At 45.1% G+C, this 21,491-nt stretch overlaps 3 protein-coding genes across 3 annotated transcripts in view; 2 read left to right on the forward strand and 1 right to left on the reverse strand.

Moving 5' to 3' along the window:
* The first annotated feature begins 281 nt into the window (after positions 1 to 281).
* On the forward strand, positions 282 to 13,124 carry HTRA4 (HtrA serine peptidase 4). The gene is made up of 9 exons (XM_079778966.1): positions 282 to 783; positions 1,235 to 1,334; positions 2,016 to 2,220; positions 3,141 to 3,335; positions 3,776 to 3,808; positions 5,425 to 5,539; positions 5,922 to 5,979; positions 7,073 to 7,168; positions 9,924 to 13,124. The coding sequence occupies exons 1-9, from the start codon at positions 303 to 305 to the stop codon at positions 10,087 to 10,089; spliced, it is 1,449 nt and encodes a 482-aa protein (XP_079635092.1). The 5' UTR covers positions 282 to 302; the 3' UTR covers positions 10,090 to 13,124.
* TM2D2 (TM2 domain containing 2) lies at positions 12,989 to 18,634 on the reverse strand. Its single transcript, XM_079778968.1, has 4 exons — positions 18,314 to 18,634; positions 17,388 to 17,475; positions 15,497 to 15,612; positions 12,989 to 14,252 (listed from the first exon to the last, which is right to left on the reverse strand). The coding sequence occupies exons 1-4, from the start codon at positions 18,538 to 18,540 to the stop codon at positions 14,039 to 14,041; spliced, it is 645 nt and encodes a 214-aa protein (XP_079635094.1). The 5' UTR covers positions 18,541 to 18,634; the 3' UTR covers positions 12,989 to 14,038.
* A 251-nt stretch (positions 18,635 to 18,885) lies between these two features.
* ADAM9 (ADAM metallopeptidase domain 9) overlaps positions 18,886 to 21,491 on the forward strand; it is a 99,047-nt gene continuing 96,441 nt past the window's right edge. Inside the window, exon 1 of the mRNA XM_079779299.1 lies at positions 18,886 to 19,239. Within this exon, the coding sequence (XP_079635425.1) occupies positions 19,143 to 19,239 (97 nt within the window). The 5' untranslated portion in view covers positions 18,886 to 19,142. The remainder of the gene's footprint in view (positions 19,240 to 21,491) is intronic.

The raw sequence follows: 21,491 nt of genomic DNA on the forward strand, positions 1-21,491 counted from the left end.
GGGGTGGTCGCTCTTGTCATTCCTGCCTCTATTGCTTTTATGGATTTCACATGCGGTCCCTGCTCAGGGTAGGGCTACACACCTCTCATCACTGCTGGGGCGGTGTGTGTGTGTGTGTGTGTGTGTGTGTGTGTGTGTGTGGACGTGGCCCTCAGGGTGGGAAGATGGATGGGTGTGTACGTGGAGAGGCCTGCCAGGGACTGGTGGAGGCGGCACCCTGGCCGGGAGAGTGTTGCTCATTTAAAAGTGGTTGCGGGTCCAGGGGCAAGCCATTGGAAAAGTGGGAGGAAGAAGCGAGCAGCATGGTTAGACCTTTGCTTCAACCAGCTGGGCTGGGACAATTCCTCCTGCTGTGGCTGCTGCTGCCCCCGGTGCCCGATCCCAGGGTGGAGGCTCAGAGGACCTGGCCCTCTCCGTTCTGCCCCGCGGTCTGCGAGCCAATGCGCTGCCCGCCGCTGCCCACCTGCTCCTCGGGGGCCACGCCGGTGCAGGACCGCTGCCGCTGCTGCCGCGTGTGCCCCGCGGCCGAGGGCGAGGTCTGCGGCGGGGCGCTCGGCCGGCCCTGTGCCCCGGGGCTGCAGTGCAGCGCGTCGTTCCGCCCCCGGCGCCTGGGTGGCACCCGGCTGGGCACCTGCGGCTGCCCGGCGACGGGGGCGGCCGTGTGCGGCAGCGACGGGCGCACCTACCCCAGCCTGTGCGCGCTCCGGGCCGAGAACCGCGCCGCGCGCCGCCGTGGTGCGCTCCCGGCGCTGCCGGTGCAGAAGGGGGACTGCAGGGATCGAGGTGGGTGCCGGGCCCCGTGCTCCCCGGAAACTTTCTTAAGGAGCGAATGTGAATCGCGCAGCTCTCCACGGGTTCTGCCGTGCTCCACTGGCCTTAGGGATTCCACTTTCTTGCTCCCGATTTTCTTCCCTCCTGGGGTGTCTCTTTACGGGTCCCCATGTGGCTCCCCGCCCCCCCACGCCAGTTTCCTCCCCACACCTGTTAAATGTCCTCTTCCCTTTTATTATTATTATTTTTTCCCTACCGCGGTGATGGGCCTAGTTCCCTCCAGGCTCATCCTTATGGGAGTGGGGCCACAGGATACAGGACGGGGGAGACTGAAGAGAGGAAGGGGAGGGAGGAAAGGTGGAGAGAGACGCAGGGGAGAGACGGAGAGATCTGAGATCGGACCCCGTAGAGGATCAGGAGGCGAGGGTCCCATCGCGCCCAGTAATGGAGCATTTCTTCACAGGGACCAGAAGCGCAGGCTGGCTCAGGAGCAACTACAACTTCATCGCAGAGGTGGTGGAGAAGGTGGCGCCATCTGTGGTTCACTTGCAGCTATTTCGGAGGTAAAGGAGGCAGGAGGGGGGTCGCCCACTCCCCGCTGACTTTCCGCTCCTGGTCCGCGCTACCGTGAGGCTCAAAGCGGTCCAGTAACCTGGTGAAGGTCCTGAAGGGATACGGGTTCTGACTCCCAAATCTGGGTGCTCCTGCGCACTCAGGTGGCGGGGGTTTCTCTCTCCCTCATCTGCCAGACAGAATGGAAGGTCAGGTGCGAGAGGTAGAAAGCATCTGAATGATCTTGCTCAGCCCCCTCCTTGTTGTGGAGGGAAATTCTCTGCTAAAGGCCAGTTAATGGTGGAACCTAAACAGGAACCGGCCTTCCTGGGCTCCCTCCCTGCCTGGGCCCTGAAGATTTGGCACTAGGTCCACTCTTGACCACGGTATTGTGATTAGGTTGGGCCTATTTGAAGCAGAGGGTTGCTGCTCTGATCGGCTCTGAAGAGGGAGTGTCCCTGGAAAAGGAGAGCTGGAATCAGCTCTCAGTGGGATTCACACCAGATGACCAGGCCACTGAACGTGCAGACTCCAATCACACCCGGAGAAAATGAAAACACAGGGAAAAGGAAAGGGTCTGGGGAAACTGTGCTGGAGGTATGCTGGGTAAATGCGAGGTTCCCGCGTTTCCAGACTATGGTGCATCCCTGACCCTCCTGCCCTCTGCTTGCGCTGTTGTCTTACCGAGACAGGTCACCTCTCAGCGGCAAGGATATTCCTGTATCCAGTGGCTCTGGGTTCATAGTGTCTGAGGATGGGCTCATCGTTACCAATGCCCATGTCCTCACCAACCGGCAGCGAATCCAGGCGGAGCTCCAGAGTGGGGTCCAGTATGAAGCCACTGTCAAGGACATTGACCATAAACTGGATCTTGCACTGATTAAGATTGAGCCAAACGTGAGTATGTGAGGTCTAAACCAGAGTCTGCGTATTTGGGGGTTTTCATCAATTTGCTCATGTTTTCTTCTCCAACCCCCTTCCACCTACAACACATTTTTTCACCTAGTATATGCTATTTTCTAATTTCCTTTTTTTAGTCCCTCTTCTATTTTCTCTCTTTTTTAATTTTAAAAAATCGTTATTGTTGAAAGTATTACATATGTCCCCCTTTTCCTCCCATTGACCCCTTCTAGCCCGCCTGTTTATTTTCTTCCATGCCAGTCTGTATATCCCTAACAATTTTGATTAGCTCTCCAGCAGTCTTTTTTTTTTTTCTTCTCCTTCACTGCCTCTTCAACAGATGCTGCTTCTAGGAAACTTACTTCTCTTAGGGTAGTCTTAGAGTAGCATGAATGATCACAGTGAATTCAGAGCTGCTAAGGAATACTTTGAGGTCCCGTTACACCAAGTGTAGTCTGCACTCCAGCAGTATTGACATCATCGAAGAATTTTTTGGAAATGCAGAATCTCAAACCACAGCCAGGCCTACTGAATTAGAATCTGCGTTTTCTTAAGATCCCCAGGTGATTCGTGTGCATATTAAAATGTGAGAAGAACTGCTCTGGGTGGTCAGCTTTGTTGGTGGCCAGTTAATTTTGACGGTCAACTTTTGAGCTGGACCTGGGCTAAGGAAATTGCTAATGTCAGTTTATGTTCATCAGTTACTTCACTTCTGGCTCATTTATAGTAACTTATACAAAGCAATACTTTTAGGTTTTAGAGATGATCCCAATCATCTTAACCCGTGCGAGTCTGGGTGGGTGATTCTTGGATTATAAAGGCCAAATGACAAAGACTGTGTCCTATAGGTGCTGTACACGAACACCCGTTGATTCTATTCTTGATTGTCTTCCCCATCCCTTCTTGCCCATGTGCAGACTGACCTTCCTGTATTGCTGCTGGGAAAGTCATCTGACCTGCGGGCCGGAGAGTTTGTGGTGGCCTTGGGCAGCCCATTTTCTCTGCAGAACACAGTGACTGCAGGGATTGTCAGCACTACACAGCGAGGGGGCAAGGAACTGGGGCTGGAGGATTCAGACATGGACTATATCCAGACGGATGCCATAATAAATGTAAGTCACTTGGGAGGGCCATTGTGAGCCCATGGGCTACTTGCTGGCGGTGCAGTGGGGAGAACACTTCAGAGTGCCTTTTCCCTTTGGCCTTTCGGGGATGTCCCGAGTTCGGTTAGATCCTTACGAGAGGGATGGAATGCCATATTGTCAGACTTCAGCCTGTTTGATACGATAACTGGCATCCGTGATATTGGGTGGCCTGTTAGGGTCTGTCACAGAGGCCACCACTGCCATAGGAAGTGGTGGTCTTCTTGCTGTTGTTCTTTATCTGCAGTGACTCCAGTATTGATGATGATGATGGGGGGACAACTTTGCCTGCCTTGGGGGAACAGGAGCTCACTAGAGTGGGCTGTTTATGGTAAATCTGTTTAGGAACTATGAATAGTTGACAAGGAGAAAAGTACTGACGATTTTTTTTTTTCAAATTCTGTCTCCAGCACGGAAATTCTGGGGGGCCTCTGGTGAACTTGGTAAGTGGCCACTTTCCTTGCTGCTTCATGCTCTTCCTTGTAAAGGCCTGACAGATTGCATGGTGCAGGCTAGTCCTAGCGTCGAGATCTGTGGTGCGATGCTTTTCTATGACTGCATCTTAAGCAAATGGTTAGGACAGTGGTCGGCAAACTCATTAGTCAACAGAGCCGCAGTTTGCCGACCCCTGGGTTAGGACAACTTAAGATCTACAATGGGTTTGTCATCTTGGTGTGTGATCTCACCCAACCAGGAGAGCCAGGGTTTGCTTACACGTTCTATCTCTTCAACACGCTTTCTGTTTTCATTGGACAGTTAACAAAAGTCCTAGGTACTAAACCCAGATTTAGGTCAAGTGACCAATTGTACTGTGTAATGCATATCGTTGAAGACTCCCTGCTGCCGCATATGAAGAACCGTCTCTCATCCCAAAATGCTAATTTCAGGATGTGGTCTGCCCAGGTTTTTAGTCTTGACCCACTTATAGATGACAGAAAAGCCACATCATGAGTCCATTGTTCTGTCACGTAGTTAATTATTAAAATCTTTCGGTCTCTCTAGTGGAAATGCCAGCGTTTCTAGTCGCTCAAATCCATGTGAAAACAGAGTGCAGGCTCATTGGCGCAGCCTGTGGTCGCGCTCTCTGAGTTTCTGAGCGGATTCATTTTGGTTCATCTTTACGTATTACACTGACTTGTAGGAGGATGAATTGTGTGTGACGTTAGTGAGCGTTTTTTACTCAGAACACTGCATGCAATTTTGTGTGCCTTCTTTCTCCAGGGGACAATGAGTTTACTAGAATTTCAGACCACACTCCAGACCTACTGAGTTATAATCTGTCTCTTAATAGTATTAAATTAAGTAATATGACGTTTTATCCTTTCCATTGCCTCACAAAGGCTAGAGGATGATGAAGTGCACGAAGAGGAAAGTATTTCTCACTTCATCGCCTTGGTTTAGTAGAGCTTTGTTCCTAAAGTCAATTTACTAATTCTTATGGATCGTTTCATTGAAGTGTTGCTGAAAATCTAACAGCTTTTTGCCTTTTTGCCATGTTTATTTTTAGTTTCATTTAAGGAATGAAAAGGCAAATACTCCTTGTTCTCTTCTTTGGGTCAAATAACAAACTGTGGTTCACCCTAAAAATCAATGTAATTGGGACCGGCTGGTGTGGCTCAGTGGTTGATCATCAACCCATGAACCAAGAGGTCACTGGTTGGATTCCTAGTCAGGGCACATGCTCGGGTTAAGAACTTGAAGCCCAAAAGGGAGCATGCAGGAGGCAACTGATCGACGTTTCTATCTCTCTACCCCTCTCCCTTCTCTCTAAAATCAATAAAGACATGTTAAAAATATAAATAAAATCAGAGTAATTTGGCGAAGGAAAAATGAGCTCAAGATTTTTTTAAAAATTCCTTCACAGGAACTTGCACATGTAGGTCCCCTCTACTATCCTACTACACGTCACCCTCTAAGGTATCATCCATTGATCTGGACTGAAGAAGCCCACTTTTCTGCTAGCCCCTCTGTACCCTGGTCCTAAGTGACTCACTTCACTCCCTCCTATTTGTTCAGTTTGCACAACTTGGTGACTGAATGACATCTCCTCCCCTGCCAGGATGGTGATGTGATTGGCATAAATACACTGAAGGTGACCGCGGGAATCTCCTTTGCAATCCCCTCCGATCGAATTCGAGAGTTCTTGGCGGAATTCCATGAGCGCCAGTTGAAAGGTAAGGGGAGTGAGGACTTTTTCTTCCCCTTGTGTGTTTTTGGGAGCACTCAATCTACTGTGGAGATGGTTCTGCTGAATACTGTCACTGGTACCCAGTTTCTCTAATGGCGGTTCGGGCAGTAATATAAGGCCTAGGCACAAAACCAGGCATGGGTTGTACCCAGAAACATTTGGATTGAACTACTGTGGAAAGGAAACCTGAGGGGCAGAGGTGGGGAGGTGGGTGGGAGGACGCTCTGTACTAATGACGAAGGTTCTCTGAGGCACCGCCTGAGAGGGCAGCTATGATAGAAGGATATTCTGTGACTCTGGTGTCTTTTAAGATCACTGAAAGGAGAGAAGTTTTGTTGTTGGTAACACATTATAATTTTCCTTTCCAGGAAAGGCTCTTTCACAAAGGAAATATTTGGGTCTGCGAATGCTGCCCCTCACTATGAAGTAAGTGTGGGTTTGAATACGTCTAGGTCATTTTTATTTTATTTTAAAAAAATATTTTATTGTTTTTTACAGAGAGGGATAGAAAGTTAGAAACATCGATGAGAGAGAAACATCGATCAGCTGCCTCCTGCACACCTCCCACTGGGGATGTGCCCGCAACCAAGGTACATGCCCTTGACCGGAATCGAACCTGAGACCCTTCAGTCCACAGGCTGACGCTCTATCCACTGAGACAAACCGGTCAGGGCCGTCTAGGTCATTTTTAGAAGCAAAAGCCATAGATGGACAGTCTTGTCAGGGAAACTAAAGTGTTAGGATTACAGCTGGGTACTCTTGTGGCCATAGGCTCTACTGATGCACCAGCACTCACTGTACTTTTCAGTTTCTTTCACGTGCCTATATTTTATAACATCCAATGGTTCTAGGCTTTGGCATAGAGAATCAGAGCACACTTGGGGAAGAATAAGTGTGACCTGCTGCCGGGGGTCTTGTTCAGCATCTAGAAGGGTTCAGGAATCTGGAGAAGGGCTGCGGTAAATTAATCAAGAGTCCAGAGACGAAACATAATTTTGGGGAGCCAGATGAGACTTAGCTAAAGAAACCAACTCCTCCTGTCTCTCTGGACCCCTTGCTTTTTATTAACACAAATTGTCCTAAAGCATATCAAAGGCAAGGTTTAGTATACAGAATCCATTGTCAGCTTGTAGGACTGCTGTTCAGGTGTTTGGCCAGCAGGAGGCAATAACATGTAGATTGAAATGCCCTCAGCTGTCTGGCAGCAAGCAATCATTTGTGCATCCTTTTCAGGTTTGGGGAAATGCCCTTAGCCATTTCCAACAGGCAATAATATGTATTTTCCAGCCCTTGCTGAAGGCTCAAGGTCCACCAACCTTTTGATGAACTTCTTGCATTTATGACCTGCTGGAATTAGCTTCCGGCAACCTGCTTGATGGAATCCTCTCTGGCCACTCTGAGCCTTGAGAGAGCAGGTGGAATATTTACTGAGATTCATTCAGAGGCTTTGCCTGGGGCTCCAGAGATCAATTCGCTATGCTTCTTAAACTTATGGGAAATATCTTCTCACTTTCCTTAGCCTTCTTCGAGAAATGAAAAGGCAAGATCCAGATTTCCCCGTTGTGAGTTCTGGGGTTTTTGTATATGAGGTGATTCAGGGAACAGCTGCTGAAAGGTAAGAGAAACCCAGGCCTTTGCCCACCCTCCTTTGTTCTCGCTAGATGTGTGCTGTGGCAAATGTGTAGGATTTAGATTTAGGCTGTCCAGCACAGTGGCCCCTGCCCACACGTGGCTATTGAACACTTGAAATGTGGCTGGTATGATCGATGGACTGAATTTTAAATTTTATTTAATTTTAATTTATTTAAATAAAGAAACTAGAAGCATGTAAAATATTTTTCCATGAAACACACCTTTTTTGGGGGGCAGGGGGGGGGAAGGGAAAAACTGCCTTGTACTGTAATCATTGCATTTATAAGATATTATGGTTGTGCATTGTTTCTAGTGGATTTCAAAGACTTAAAACAGAGTGTAAAATACATTCTAATTATTCAAACATTACATGTTAAAATGATAGTCTAGATATAGTGAGTTAAATGAGATATATTACTAAAATTGGTTTCACCTGTTTAAAATTTTTTGGAAAAAAAAAAGTGGTTACCAGAAAATTTAAAACTACATATGGCATGAAGATAGTGATGCTGATTTAGACTTGTGTACTCTAAGGGCCTTTTTTTGGAAGGCGATGGTTCTCTTTAAGCCAAGAATGCATGATATGAGTTAATAGTCTAAGTCTAAATTAATTTTGCTAGGATCCCCAAGTCTGCCCTTTCAATACCTTAGTTATTAAGAATCAGAAGAATCCAAAGGATCAAAAGTTTAGGAACATACTTTAGGTAATTTAAAATACTTTTGTCTTTGAACTCTGGATGACAGTATCAGACAGCAGCACTAAGTAAATAAACAAGTAAGCAAACAAAGAAATAAATCAAGCAAAGGTTAGAGTAGCTTTCCAAAGACTGTTGTTTCGAACATTTACACTAACTACTGAGAGCAGAGGTGGCTTGTCCAACAATTACTCTCCTGGGTCTCCCTCTTAAGCTTCTTCAGTATATCTCTCTCGCTGTATTTGTTTTTCAAGAGCTCAATAATCTGTTTAGATTACGGCAACGCTTTTAGTAGGAGGCAAGAAACCCTAGGGTACTACCTGTTCTGAATAGCTAAGTGTTAGGTCTCATGTTACTAAACTTGGCTTGTCACAGGCTTTTCTAGACTTTCTTAGTTCCTACCCCTCCCCCCGCCCCCTGCTCCCCCCCCCCTCCCCCGCCATCCCAATCCTTATTTTTAACTTCTGGTTCACGGCCAAAGCTATTTCTTTCAGCTCTCCAAGGCCTTGCTACTCAGGATGTGGTCTGTAGTCCAGCTGCATTAGCATCAGCTGGAGCTTTGGGGAAATGCAGAATGACAGGCCTACCACTGAATCAGAAACTGCCATGTTAAACAGGATCTCCTTGATTTGGATACACATTAAAATGTGGGAATTACTGCTTGCTTGATGTCACTGCTGAACCAGAAATCTGTTGACTCCATCCACTTATATCTAATAATAATAATTATGACAATAACAGCTGGCATTTATTAACCACTTAATATATGTCAGGCATCATTTAATATTTTTTACATGCTTGGTTTGAGCCCGCAGTAGTCTTATGATATAGGCATTATTTTACAGAGGACACAGCTGTGGCAGAGAGAGATCAATGTGAGAGTTACATAGTAAGTCAGACAGCAGGGATGTGGAACCTAAGTTAACCTCTCTATTATCCTGCTTTTGTGGCTGCTCTTCTTGCTTCTGAGAAGCAGACTTATCGAGTGGCAAGAAGATGGGTTTTCAAGTCTGAAGACCACGGATCAAAGCCTAGCCTTTTACAAGCGGTGGGACATTTATCCTGTCTGAGCCTCATATTTGGGCTCAGCAATAATTTGCAGGTTTCTTTTTTCCACTCACAGAACTACCATGAATTGTGTTCTTCCTTTATGCACTGTATCAGTCACCTTCCAAAGTAACCTTGTCCTAAAGGCTCTCCATGCTTGTAGCTCTAACTACCTTCAAACTTGTCTACACATCCTCTTGCTTTACATTTCTCCTATTTTTTTCATAAATTCCACATATCTTGGTAATCCTGTTATTTCTGCTTCTCCTGAAGTCATTTAATTTTATGTCCCTCTTACAGCTTCTTTTTGGCTTTAAGACAACAGCATAGCTATGTATGTATTGCATGTTGGAGGTGGTTTCTGTTTCTAAGATATACATTCTATGTGAAACAACTATGTAGGAGACTGCATACAATCACAACTTTGGGGAAAAGGAGTCTAGAATCAGAGCCTTAAATATTTAGACTTGGAAGGGTGATTAGTTTTTGACTTACTGGGAACAGAGCTTTTAACAGTATTGCTCAACATACTCTCTCGTTCCACAAACTGTGGTTGAAGATGGGGTAAGTGGGCTGTCAAAATCAAACTGATCAGAGTGTAGCTGTCTGGGGAAAAACGTATTGACTGGGCTTTTCATGTTTGCTCATAAGAATGGGAGTATGCTTCAGGTTAACAGAGGTCAGAGATTAATAGAAATGAAAAGCTAAATTCCTATTCCAAACCAAATCCACTCTATGGGAGGAGTAAACCTCTTATACATGATTGATTGTGGTAGAATATTAATTTTATGAAGGTAAATAGGATTGTTGCCTTCAAGATGATTTCACAGCATATTAGAACAGTCCTCATATTTGAAAGGATTGAGGCTATTTCTGGTTTCCAGGTTGGTATGTTTACTACCAGCAAAATAGTAGTACCATAGAGATAGACATTAAGTTCTAGCTGGGATAAGTAAAACTCTTAAGAGTTTCATGCTTTTTTTTCTCCCCTCCAAGCTCTGGGTTGAGAGACCACGATGTAATTGTCAGCATAAATGGGCAACCTGTTACTACCACAAGCGATGTTATTGAAGCGGTTAAGGACAATGATTCCCTCTCCATGATGGTTCGTCGGGGAAGTCAAACTTTGGTCCTGACAATCACACCTGAAATAATTGATTAAGTACCTTGATTTAAAGATGAATTATCTAACAAAACCCAAGTTATATTACCTGGTTTGTATTGAAGATGTGCCAAAGGTGGCTAGGGTTTTTAGGATCTTTCTTATAAAGGAAAATGAATGCTTAAGTATGCATATGCATGTGAGCACACACACACACACACACACACACACACACACACACTTGGGAACTATTAGATTGGGGGTGTACTGCTAAGACGCTTTACTAAGCAAGTGGAAGAAGGATGTGGTGCCAGGAAGTCTGGGAAGCTGAGAACATTTTATTTAAAGATAGGAACAACTGAAAAAAAGGCAGTTTCTAATTTAACCTTGACAGAAGGACACTTTAGTATTGTTAAACTTCCCTATAGCCACAAACTGACACACACCCAGGGGTCCTGCTGTGCACCCAGACCTGCCTCCTGGGTTTGGCCATTTCGGCAAAGTCTGGGCAGCCCCATTGGCTACCTGGACCTGGGCGTCCCCTGTGGTGCCTGGTCCCTGGGCAGATGAGTGCCCTCCCAGGAGCCAGAGCAGCCTGGCTTTGTGGGGATGGGCTGGCTGGTTTGGGGAAGGAAGGAACCCCTGTCCACCAAAAAAACAAGGAATTTCCAGAACTCTGCATAGTGTCTCTGAGCCCTCCCATGGCACACTCTCCACCACTCTGGCTCTGTCCCCGGCCGCCACACTCTGGTCCTTGAAGCAGGTGGCCGCACTGTTGAACTGAGTGACAGGGGCCCGGATGGTGGGAGCCAGGTGTTCCTTGCTCTTCTTGTCCAGCTGGGACCAGAGGGAGCCCAGGCAGCGGTGGGGCACTTTTTTAACAGCTCTTGGGAAGCAGGGGGAGTGTCACCTGGCTCTCTCACACTCAGGATCAGCATCCAGTTAACCCTCCCCAGTCCCAGGGAGGGTCCCTGGTCAGTGCTAGAGTCAGGAAGCGGAGGAACACACACACACACACACACACACACACACACACACATCTTCCAAATATTAAGAAACAACCTGAATCCAGAGTACAAAGAAAATCAAATTTTTAATACGATTCCCTTACACAATCAGTTTTTCGGGTTGCATCACATTTGGCCAGCGTTTATGGATACAGAGGATGGATATCAGTTATAAGTCAAAATGAAACTGGCAATTATGGATTGTCACAGAAGATTATTAAAGACTCTCGTTATCACTCTAGCAGTGGAAACAACTTCGGTCTCCAACAGCTTTTCTGACTACAAGAGGACTTCTATAAAATAGATATTTCAATAAATTAAAAACTTTACCTTTTTACTCAAGCTCTTCCTCCTGGCAAACACTAATGATTTGAGTCTGAAAACTGCCAAAATGTATTTTTTTTTAAATAAAAGAAAATAGCTTTTGATGGGGTTTGTGACTTAATTTTAATAAAATTTTTAAAAAAAGTTGTGAGATGAGGCAGAATTTGTGGCCTAAGGTAGTATATTATTTTGGGTAAGATTTAAATTTCAGTTTGTTTTCAGGACTTCTCTTAGAAGTGAGTTTAGAAAAAAAATGTTACATCAATAGACCCCCTTAAAACCTATGTAAAATTTTATGTGTTTGTGTATTTTTCTGGGTCTAGTTTCTTCATGACCACAATTTAAAACACACTGCCTTAGAGATTATGAATAAAAATCTACCAATTATTACTGTTGTAAACAAGGTTGGGGTCAGTGTGGTCCAGAACTTTTAAGACAGAATAATCTGTTTTAATATTTACGTAATTGCCATCCTACCTAATAATAGACAAATATGCAAACTGACCGCACCTTTGCTACGCCCAAGCCACGCCCACCAACCAATCAGGACGAGTATGCAAATTACCCCAACAAAGATGGCGGCTAATTTGCATATCAAGACAGCGTAGAAAGAAGCCAAGAGCTGCAGAAGGGAGCAAAGCTGCAGAGAAGCAAGCAAGCGGGGCGGGGGGAGAAGGGAGGAGCAGAGGCGGGGCCTGGGGGAGAAGGGAGAAAAGCAGGCGGGCTGGCGGAGAAGGCAGGGCGGGGGAGAAGGGAAGAGCGCAGGCGGGGCCGGGGGCGAAGGAAGGAGAGCGGGCGGGCTGGCGGAGAAGGGAGAAAAGCACGGTGGCTGGCGGAGAAGGTAGGGCGGGGGACAAGGGAGGAGAGCAGGCAGGGCGGGGTAGAGTGCAACAGGAAACCCTATTGCAGGATTTTTCCTGCAATGGGAACGCTAGTCATTTAATAATATCAGAACAGTTGGTGATCATATTAATCAGGAGTAATAAAGCTGAAATTTTTAGGAAAGCCATTTTATAATGATAGAGCATATCAGAGTTATTTTAATTGTGATTCTTTTTTTTTTCTTTTTTAATATGTTCTTTTATTATGCTCTGACGGGGAATCGAACCATGACCTTCTGGTTCATAGGTTGACACTCAACCACTGAGCAACACCAGCCAGTTAACTGTGATTCTTGGTCTTTAAGTCAATTATTATGAAACTAAACTTTGAGCAGTTCTACCATGATTGTTTCTAGAATTTATAACTTATTCCAAATAACAGGATCTTAATTTGACTTATCCATAAAATTCCCCCTTTACTTTGTACTTAACCGTTCTTTGCAACTTAGATTGAAAAGGACGGGAACTAAGTTTTTAAAACCACTTATTATTCAAAGCATTTCCTTTATTCCCAGTGATTTGGGAATGAGAAAGCTTGGTTGTGGCTCTTTCTCTATGGCCGACTCCTGTAACCCACAGTGAAAACTCTGGTACCAAGCTTATTGCACTGTTTCTCTTTCTCCCCACAAATCACATCCTAAATCCACCCAGTACTCAGTAATAATATCCTTTAAGAGTCTGTTTTTCTTTCCAAGAGCACAATGCTTCTCACTTTATCTTATGTAATTGTGAAGACCAGTTTTATAGTAATTTGAAATCTTTTTTACCAGCCTACAACATGGGCTCTCTAAATTGGTAAATACTACTTTTTATTTTATTTTTTATTGATTTTAAAGAGGAAGGGAGAGGGAGAGATAGAAACATCAATGATGATAAAGAATCATCAATCAGCTATCTTTGGCACGGCCCATACTGGGGATCAAGCCCGAAACCTGGGCATGTACCCTGACCAGGAATCAAACCGTGACCTCCTGGTTCATGGGTTGATGCTCACACTGAGCCACATTTTTTAGGCTAAATACTACTTTTTAGACAGGAAAATTCTGCTAAGAGGATAGACTAACCCAGACAGATCTTATACTGTTGGCTTTCAAACCATAATTGGAATGAAAAAAATATTTTCATGTATATATATATTTTTCCATGTATATATTGCCCCTTAAGCATAATAATGGTGAAACAATAGGGTTTATTAATAGGGTAGTTTACTTCAATCACCTAGTTTTTAGTGAAACAAATGTAATTTTGAGTTTCACTCTACCTACTGAGAATATCCAAACAGTGTTCCAGGTTGGCAAAATTTATTTTGCAGTTTAAGTTCAGAATTTCAGTGTGTATTAAAATTCACGGCCATTTCTACTTTTGCTGAAGCTTTCCATTGGTTCTGCTTCAGTTCTCCTGTTAATGAGACTCAGGGTCACAAAAGGCACAAAGCTAACAATACTCACTTCGCTCATCCTGTTGGGTCCACTTGCTCCAAAGGATTGAAGAGATAGCCATGTACAGAAGTAAAGAGTATAGAAACCCTTCTGCAGCTTACACATTAGTTGCTAGCTTTTATATTTTGTACATGAGAAAAGGTATAAACTTAATTCCCACAACAGTGTTTGCTTGCCATTTCTAGTCAGCAAGGTAACATTTGGGTTGCAAATCCACAGTCCAGAGAAATCTTCCTAACCAATCCCATTCCCTCCAAAGAGGGCAAGTAACGGTCAGGTCTGCTATCAAGGAAGAGTTTTGAGCCTGTAGAGATGAATTCCGAAGACTTGCCTCTCTGGGCCATGAAAGCAGCTCTTTTTAGTAAACAGTGCACCAATTGCTGCCATCACTCGGCATCAGCCCTCCAGTAATAAGTAATATAAGGTCAACAAACCACCAAATCCCAAGTCCTCCAAGTGTCAATAGTTTCCCTACTGCTGTGCCAGTGTGTCCCAGACAGAAACGATCCACTCCAAAACATCCCAGGAAGAAAGAGTAGAGTAAAGTGGTTATGAAGTAGTGTCCGGTATACCTAGACAAAAGGAATTAAAAGGAAGATGTTTACCACATGAAAATTAAAACACTTAATGTAAAGTGAAAAGATGATGCAGCCAGTCCCTCTGTGGCCTCTTACTCCCTTACCCCCCCACCCTCCCATAAGAAGATCTCTTGTAGGCGTAGACCAGCAATTTTCAACCTTTTCCACCTCATGGCACACATAGACTACTTACTAAAATTCTGCAGCATACCAATCTACCGATCTGACAAAAAAATAAATATAATTTCAATTCATTCAAATTGGATGTCTATCGTTGTCATGTTTTTATTTGACAAAATCTAAGGGAAAAGAGGTCAGTGCTCCTGACTAAATAATCATGTACTGAATGTTTTAAAAATTCTTGTGGCACACCAGGGTGCTGTGGCACACGGTTGAAAATCACCGGTCTAGAGTCTCAAAAGCAAAATTGTTAAGATATGGGGGACCTATGAGAACAAATGTTGAGTTGGACCGGACAGGAAATTATCAAGCACGTTAGCACACAGGCATCCTGGTAGGAGTGGAGTCTGGGCCCCCCTCATCCCCGCACAGGCTCCTTTCCTGAGGCTGTAGTTCTGAATGTAGTTCTTTAATGAAGTGTCTTCCTTCCTTAAATGGAACACTGATCTCCATGTACCTTCTTTTGCTGTCTTGTGGCAACTAAAAATGGGGACATCTTCATAAAGACTTCTGTTTTACATGCTGTGATGACACGCAATTGCAGTTACTCTAATATTATCACTAAACATAGTCATAGACTCTTCACTAGCAAAAGGTAGAAGTAAATTCTGTGCCTTCAAGCAGAACTTACAGAAACAAGAATAATTCTTTTTAAGATAAACTGATTTTCAGTGAGAGAAGCCCATACCTTTCATGATAAAACCTTTATTCCTGAAATACTAAGGCTATTTTCACAGGATTTCTGCCTATCATGGGAATTCTGGAGCTAGATGCTCTGTCCAACTCCTTCATTTTGCGATGAGGGGATAGAGACTCTGGGTGCCCAAAGGTACGTAGATAGTTGGTGAAAGAGACGTTTAGAACTTACGGCCTCTGGTCTGAAGGCCAGAGTCCTCTCTATTATAACTATATTGGCCCTATCCATGGATTATGCACAGTAGTAATCCTGTTGCCCATTTAACACTTAAGGTAAAAGAAACAGTCCCATCAAGAGATGACAAGGAAAACAGCTCTACCTCCATCCAACTACCAATTACCCCATTCAAAGTAACACTTACTTTATACAAGGTTTATTCTCTCGTAGGAAGGTCCTAGGACTGGCACACTCAATTCCATCCAGGGCCCTGCACTGGACTGACGTGTGTTCCACATCACTGTAGGCCTGACCACCAAACTGTGGAATAACAACCAAAACGAAAGAAACCAAAAAACTCACCAAAGCAAGTAACACAAAATGCATCTTTATATCAATTAATAAACACTGACTCAGGATGATAACTATTCGAATGAAGTTAGGGTAAAGCTGTGTGAAAGAACAAGAAATTTAGTCCATCCTAAATGTACATTGCTTTAAATAAACTCGTTTTTTTTCTTCCTTTTTTTTTTGACTGACTTCTTTAATAATAAAGTTTAAAAATGTATTATCAGTTTCATTAGATGCCATTTAGAACAGATGGACACAATGCTTTAACCTTTATTTACAGAAAAAAGAGCATATTACTGAGCATTTGGGAATGGATATTTAAAAAGTTGACCTTGTAGCCAAAACCGGTTTGGCTCAGTGGATAGAGCGTCGGCCTGCGGACTGAAAGGTCCCAGGTTCGATTCCGGTCAAGGGCATGTACCTTGGTTGCGGGCACATCCCCATTAGGGGGTGTGCAGGAGGCAGCTGATTGATGTTTCTCTCTCATCGATGTTTCTAACTCTCTAGCCCTCTCCTTTCCTCTCTATAAAAAATCAATAAAATATATTTAAAAAAATAAAATAAAAAGTTGACCTTGTATTAGAGGTCTGTTTTATATATATTACAAATGAACATAACTAGGAAAGAACTCAGAATATCAACTGACTCAGGACTTTATTTAGGTCATGACTGTGTGATTAACAGGTATTTGTAGTATATCTATAGTATGTTTAAATTCCAGCAAAAAATTTCAGAACAGGACCTCTGACCCTTTGCGTAACTGAATTCTAGAAAAGTAAGCACAGCTGTACATTCTCTACTGGCACCTTATTAAGTGCGTCACTACTATTTTTGTTGGAGCATTTCTCAAAGGGAAGAGAGTAGGAAAAACAATGCTTATTCCGTGTACTCTTCCAGGGAATCAGGTACCTGAGCACTGCCAGTCCTCTAGGACTTCTGGGGGAAGTGATAGTTTGAGTGCCTTGACAGGATCAATTCAGTTTTTAATTAAAATATATAAAATCATGTGATCTCTAAACAATGCTAACTCAAACTTTTATCCATAAATATCAATAGGACAAAATCTCACTGTATTGAGAATATTTATTTATGCTTTATTACAATATAAGCTGTCTTTTAGTTTCATGTTTATTCCTCTGTGTCTGATTTAGTACAAAGAATATTTTCCCGTAGGGGGGTGAGGGCATCTGCTGGGGGGTGGGAGCGGCTGGGGAGAGGTCAATGGGGAAAAAGGAGACTTATGTAATACTTTAAACAATAAGGAATTTTTTAAAAAAAGTAAAAAAATATTTCCCCATAATTTTGTTACACCTGACTGTGTCTTGACTTGCATTACACAGCAAATATAATGATGCGTCCATAATGGGGAGAACGTACATGAATTTCACTAGTTTTTGGGAATCTGACTAGGCAATGTTCACCTAGCTTTAGAGATTTTATTAATGGAACCAAATAGTTTCTCTCCATTCAAAGAGGCCATTGTTACTAAAGGCTTCTCCTTGAATCCTATGATCTCCTACAAAGACATCCTATATAAGAAAAACCTAATATGCAAATCAACCAAACAGCAAAAACGACCAGTGGAAAGACTAGTCGCTATGATGTGCACTGACCACCAGGGGGCAGACGCTCAACCCAGGAGCTGCCCCCAGCCCACAGGCCCCAGGTCTGCCAAGGCGGGTGCCAGCAGTAAGACCCTGTACATTTCTGGATGAGTTTGCTTATAAAACAAAACAAAAACCCACCTTGAGACAACCATAACCAAGTTCCTGGGATGCAGTTGTATTTCCAACATGATCCACTGGGTCTTCACATTCTATGAATTCATCAGGTCTATAAATCACCAGTAAGATCATGGTCATCACATGGTCTTTGCAATTGGCTGTTTACATGTATATAATCAAAACAGGCAAGAGACATTTCTTCAAGTTTTCTGGGGTTTAATTTCACTCGGACTCTCCCCCAAAAGATGGTGTCAATTAGACTGAAGCACGGCAGGTCAAACAGACAGCCATCCACCCAAATGCCCCTTTTATTGGGGGGCAGGGGTTGTTTCTGGTCCTGTTTCTGCACGGATTCTACTTCTGCCATAGCTTCAACTCTTCTCTAGGCAAACATCCGCAAGGCGCTGGGGGCAAGATTAAGGCCAAAGGATTCCCAGTTCTCCTTGCATTTCCCAAACGCCTTTTCTTATTTGATTAAAAAGAGATGTCAAGAAATGACTTGGTTTTGTAATGGTAAGGATATTTCTCCCCTCCCCGCCCAAGTACCTTGTAGGCAGGGGCAAGTAATTTACTTCATTTGTGGCTCACACAGCACCAGCCCCTACGAAGGCATCTCTTTCGGGTAAAACGGAGGACAGAGAAGGCACAGCCTCCTACCCTACCCTTCTTCCGGAGGCTGTATGATGTCACTCCTCCCCAGTTCTCCTCTTTCGGGATCCCAAAGGACCTGTCACCCACACCCAAGGTTTCCCCCTGCACCGGGTAGAGGACTGAGAAACCCGTCCTGATATTTACCTCCCGCGTGTTGCCTATCGGGTCCTCAGGTGGAGAGGGTCCGGAAAAAAACCCCCAAAGCATCCTTCCTTCGCCTCCTCCCCCAACACAACACCCCATCTATTCCTTGCCCTCTCGCCATCTCCACCTGTCTCCACGACTGGGTAGCTTACAGGAAAGAGCAAAGGATGACTGGAGAGGTGGGGTCGCCATATTCCCAGCTCGGAGCGCCGGCGGAGACCTCCGGGTGGGCGGCGCCTGCGGACGTGAGCTCGGGCTCCGCGGTAGCGTTGAACGAGTGGCTCCGAGAGACACAATGCAGCAGAAGCAGATTCCCCAGCAGCAAGGCCGCCTGGCCGCAGAGAAGTAAGTAACTCACCGGGCAACCACCCAGCACCATCTTCCCGGGCCCGGCGGCGGATACCGGGTCTCCGCAACCACAAGCCCCGGCAGGCAGCGGGGATGCGAGCCCGGCCCGGTCAGGCCTCTTCCGTAGCCCCGCTCTTCCCTGCCAAGCAGCCAATGGGCGCGCAGCCCGGCGCTCCGCCCAAACCGCTGACAACCAATCAGAAGAGGCTGCGCAGGGGGCGGGGCTGCGCGTTGCTTCTGCTCCTCAATTCCCCTTCGGAGTCTCACGCTCCTCCTCCTTTTGCGCCGAGCGCTTCCACCAATCGGGTCCTCCGACCCCCGCGGTAGGCGGGCCTGGGAGTAGAAACGGGCGCGGACAGTGGGTGGGCGGGGTAGACGAGTGCGGCTCGTAGCGTCCAGATAGCAATTCCATTTTCTCGCCGGGGACTCGCTTTTTCCCTACGTCAGCGGTAGCGAGCGCGATGTCGGGAGCGAGCTCGGACAAGGGCTGAGTTGCGTCAGTGGCGAGCGCGTGTTCGTCCCCGGGCGCGCGCGTCCCGGCCAGCCCTGGGGCCCCGGCGGGGTTGGGGAGTGATGGAGCGGACGGAGGCAGGAGCGACCGAGCGCTGAGTGGAACCTGCGGAATCGGCCGAGATGGGATCCCGCGCGGGCTCGCCCTTTGGGACGCTCCGCTTCCAGTGGCTGCTGTTGTTTGGCTTGGTGGGCCCAGTCGTTGGCGGGGCTCGGCCAGGTGGGTGTCCGCCCCCAGGGACCTTTGGGGTTGCCGTTTCCTAGGGCGGGGACGCTCGGAGTCACCCCGAGGTGCCTGGGAGTGGAGGGGCCTGGCCTTGGCGACTGGACTCGGGGTCGGGAGGCGGAGCCGCTCCAGCTGTGAGTGGACAGTGCGCGGACCCGAGGGTCGGGGGTCTCCTGTCTGATCCCTCTTACTCTGTCTCCTGTCTGACAGAGCCGCTTGCGGTGCTCCCACCCCCAGGTCGCGCCAAGCTGGGTCCCCCCCCCCCCCCCCCCCCACAGATTCTCTCCAGACGACTCTGGATCCGGCTCTGACCTCGGGGAGTCTGCTGGGTGCGCGCCGAGGGTGTGTTCGTATTTAAACTGTTCTGAGAAATGGAGCTTGGACTTGGCTTGTGAAGTTCATGTCACTTGGAAAGAGACCGGGAGATGATGGGACTTTTGGTCCAGGTTATCAGAATTTGAAAATTGGGCGTTCATTTGATCAGCGGAGTCACCAGTAGGTACACAGAGCTCAATTTAAATTTAGTGATGGAATAAAGGTGTGTGTGTGTGTGTGTGTGTGTGTGTGTGTGTGTGTGCGCGCGCGCGCGCGCTCATTTTTCTTGGGCCATTTTGTTGTAGTAAGACTACTTCTTTTTGGAAACGAACTGCTACATTTCTTGGCCAGTCTTCTATCTGCGTTTTTCCTGGGTTTGTAATGTCTTAAATCCTGACAAATAACCCCTGCTCTGCTGCAGTTACAGGATTTATGTAAACTTGCTGTTGAAGCCTCCCTTGGATATGGAAGGTGTTAATATTGGAGGCGCCCAAACATAGTGGAAGCAAATCGCCAACACTCTAGCTTCTTTCTGGACACAACTTTATTTTGGCTGTTGTGTTAAATTATTGTTTGCATGTCTATATTTTCCTTATCAGTTATAGAGTATGTTTTTTTGTTGTTGTTGTTGTTGTAGTTGGTTTGTGTTTTTTTTTTTTTACACTAAATCATTGCCTTGAGAATTGTTCAAAGGTGATGACGGAAAATTTCAATGCAGGCTGGCTGACCTTCAGGAAACTAATTACATTTTTTCCTTATCTTTGGTTTGTTCTTTTTCAATTAAATAAGTTTGTCCCATTGCAGGGATTTTGAAGCTCTAAATAGTGAAACTCTATTGAATGGGAAGCTACTAAGGTTTTTTCTGGTTAAGATTATTTTTGCCGTGACATTCTAGATGATCAACATTTATCAATATTTAAGGTGAAGTGGTTTATACATCTGGAGTTTTAGTAATCTATGATTCAATCTGATTGCAAATATAACCAAGACTATCTATCTATCTATATCTATCTATCTATCTATCTATCTATCTATCTATATTTTTTACACGAAAACAAACTTTGTTTCATTTATTTACTTTTTCCCTTTTTACTCAATTTTTGGGGTGACGTTGGTTAACAAAATTATACAGGTTTCAGGTTCACAATTCCACAGTACATCATCTGTTCACTGTATTGTGTGTTCACTGCACCAAGTCTCCTTTCATCACCATTTATTCCCCCCTATACTCTCCTCCACCTCCCCCCTCCCTGTAATCCCTACATTCTTGTCCATGTGCATGATTTTTTAGTTTTTTCTCTTTTTTCTTAATCACTCCACCCCCTCCAAGAGCCCTGAGCCTGCTATCTAAGAATATATATATATAATTATTTATTATTGTAAGTATTACATATATCCCCCTTTTTCCTCCATTGACCTCCTCCAGCCCTCCCCTGCCCCTCCACACCCCCACCTCAGGTCTTCAGCGCCCTATTATGTGTGTCCATGGATTATTAATGTATGCATACAAGGTGTAAGACTATATTTTTAATGTTACTATATGTATTGTGAGTACATGAAACAGAGTTTATTCTTGTATTATTTATTAGTTATTATTTCCCATAAGGACAACTGTAAATCTGCTTTTGCCCATCCTGTATATAGTTGTATGGACTATCCTTGTGGTTTTTAACTGTGGCTTTTAACAGTTTATGGCCAGTCCCTCACTTAAATAAGCATGTGTATGCTTTCAAAATTCAGTCAGTGTTTTATCAAACTCCTATAAACATCATGCTCAATTTTTGTAGAGGGGCAGAGGATGACTAAATGTGCTAAGTCTAGGTGAGGAATGTAGGGGAAGGTTTCACTGTGGAAGTGATATTTGAACTGATCTGTGTTGGCGAATGTTCAAGTAAAGTGACAGGAATACATTCTAAGCAGAAGAATTTTTG

This window comes from Cnephaeus nilssonii, assembly GCF_951640355.1.
Source record: "Cnephaeus nilssonii genome assembly, chromosome: 8".
Classification (NCBI taxonomy): Eukaryota; Metazoa; Chordata; class Mammalia; order Chiroptera; family Vespertilionidae; genus Cnephaeus; species Cnephaeus nilssonii.

Coding starts and splice junctions, on each gene's coding strand:
- HTRA4 (XM_079778966.1), top strand. CDS start 303: ATGGTTAGACCTTTGCTTCAACCAGCTGGGCTGGGACAATTCCTCCTG. Junction 2,221..3,140: donor TGATTAAGATTGAGCCAAAC/GTGAGTATGTGA, acceptor GCCCATGTGCAG/ACTGACCTTCCTGTATTGCT. Junction 5,540..5,921: donor CCATGAGCGCCAGTTGAAAG/GTAAGGGGAGTG, acceptor TTTCCTTTCCAG/GAAAGGCTCTTTCACAAAGG.
- TM2D2 (XM_079778968.1), bottom strand. CDS start 18,540: ATGGTGCTGGGTGGTTGCCCGGTGAGTTACTTACTTCTCTGCGGCCAG. Junction 15,613..17,387: donor TTGGTTATGGTTGTCTCAAG/GTGGGTTTTTGT, acceptor GTTATTCCACAG/TTTGGTGGTCAGGCCTACAG. Junction 14,253..15,496: donor GAGAATAAACCTTGTATAAA/GTAAGTGTTACT, acceptor CCTTTTGTCTAG/GTATACCGGACACTACTTCA.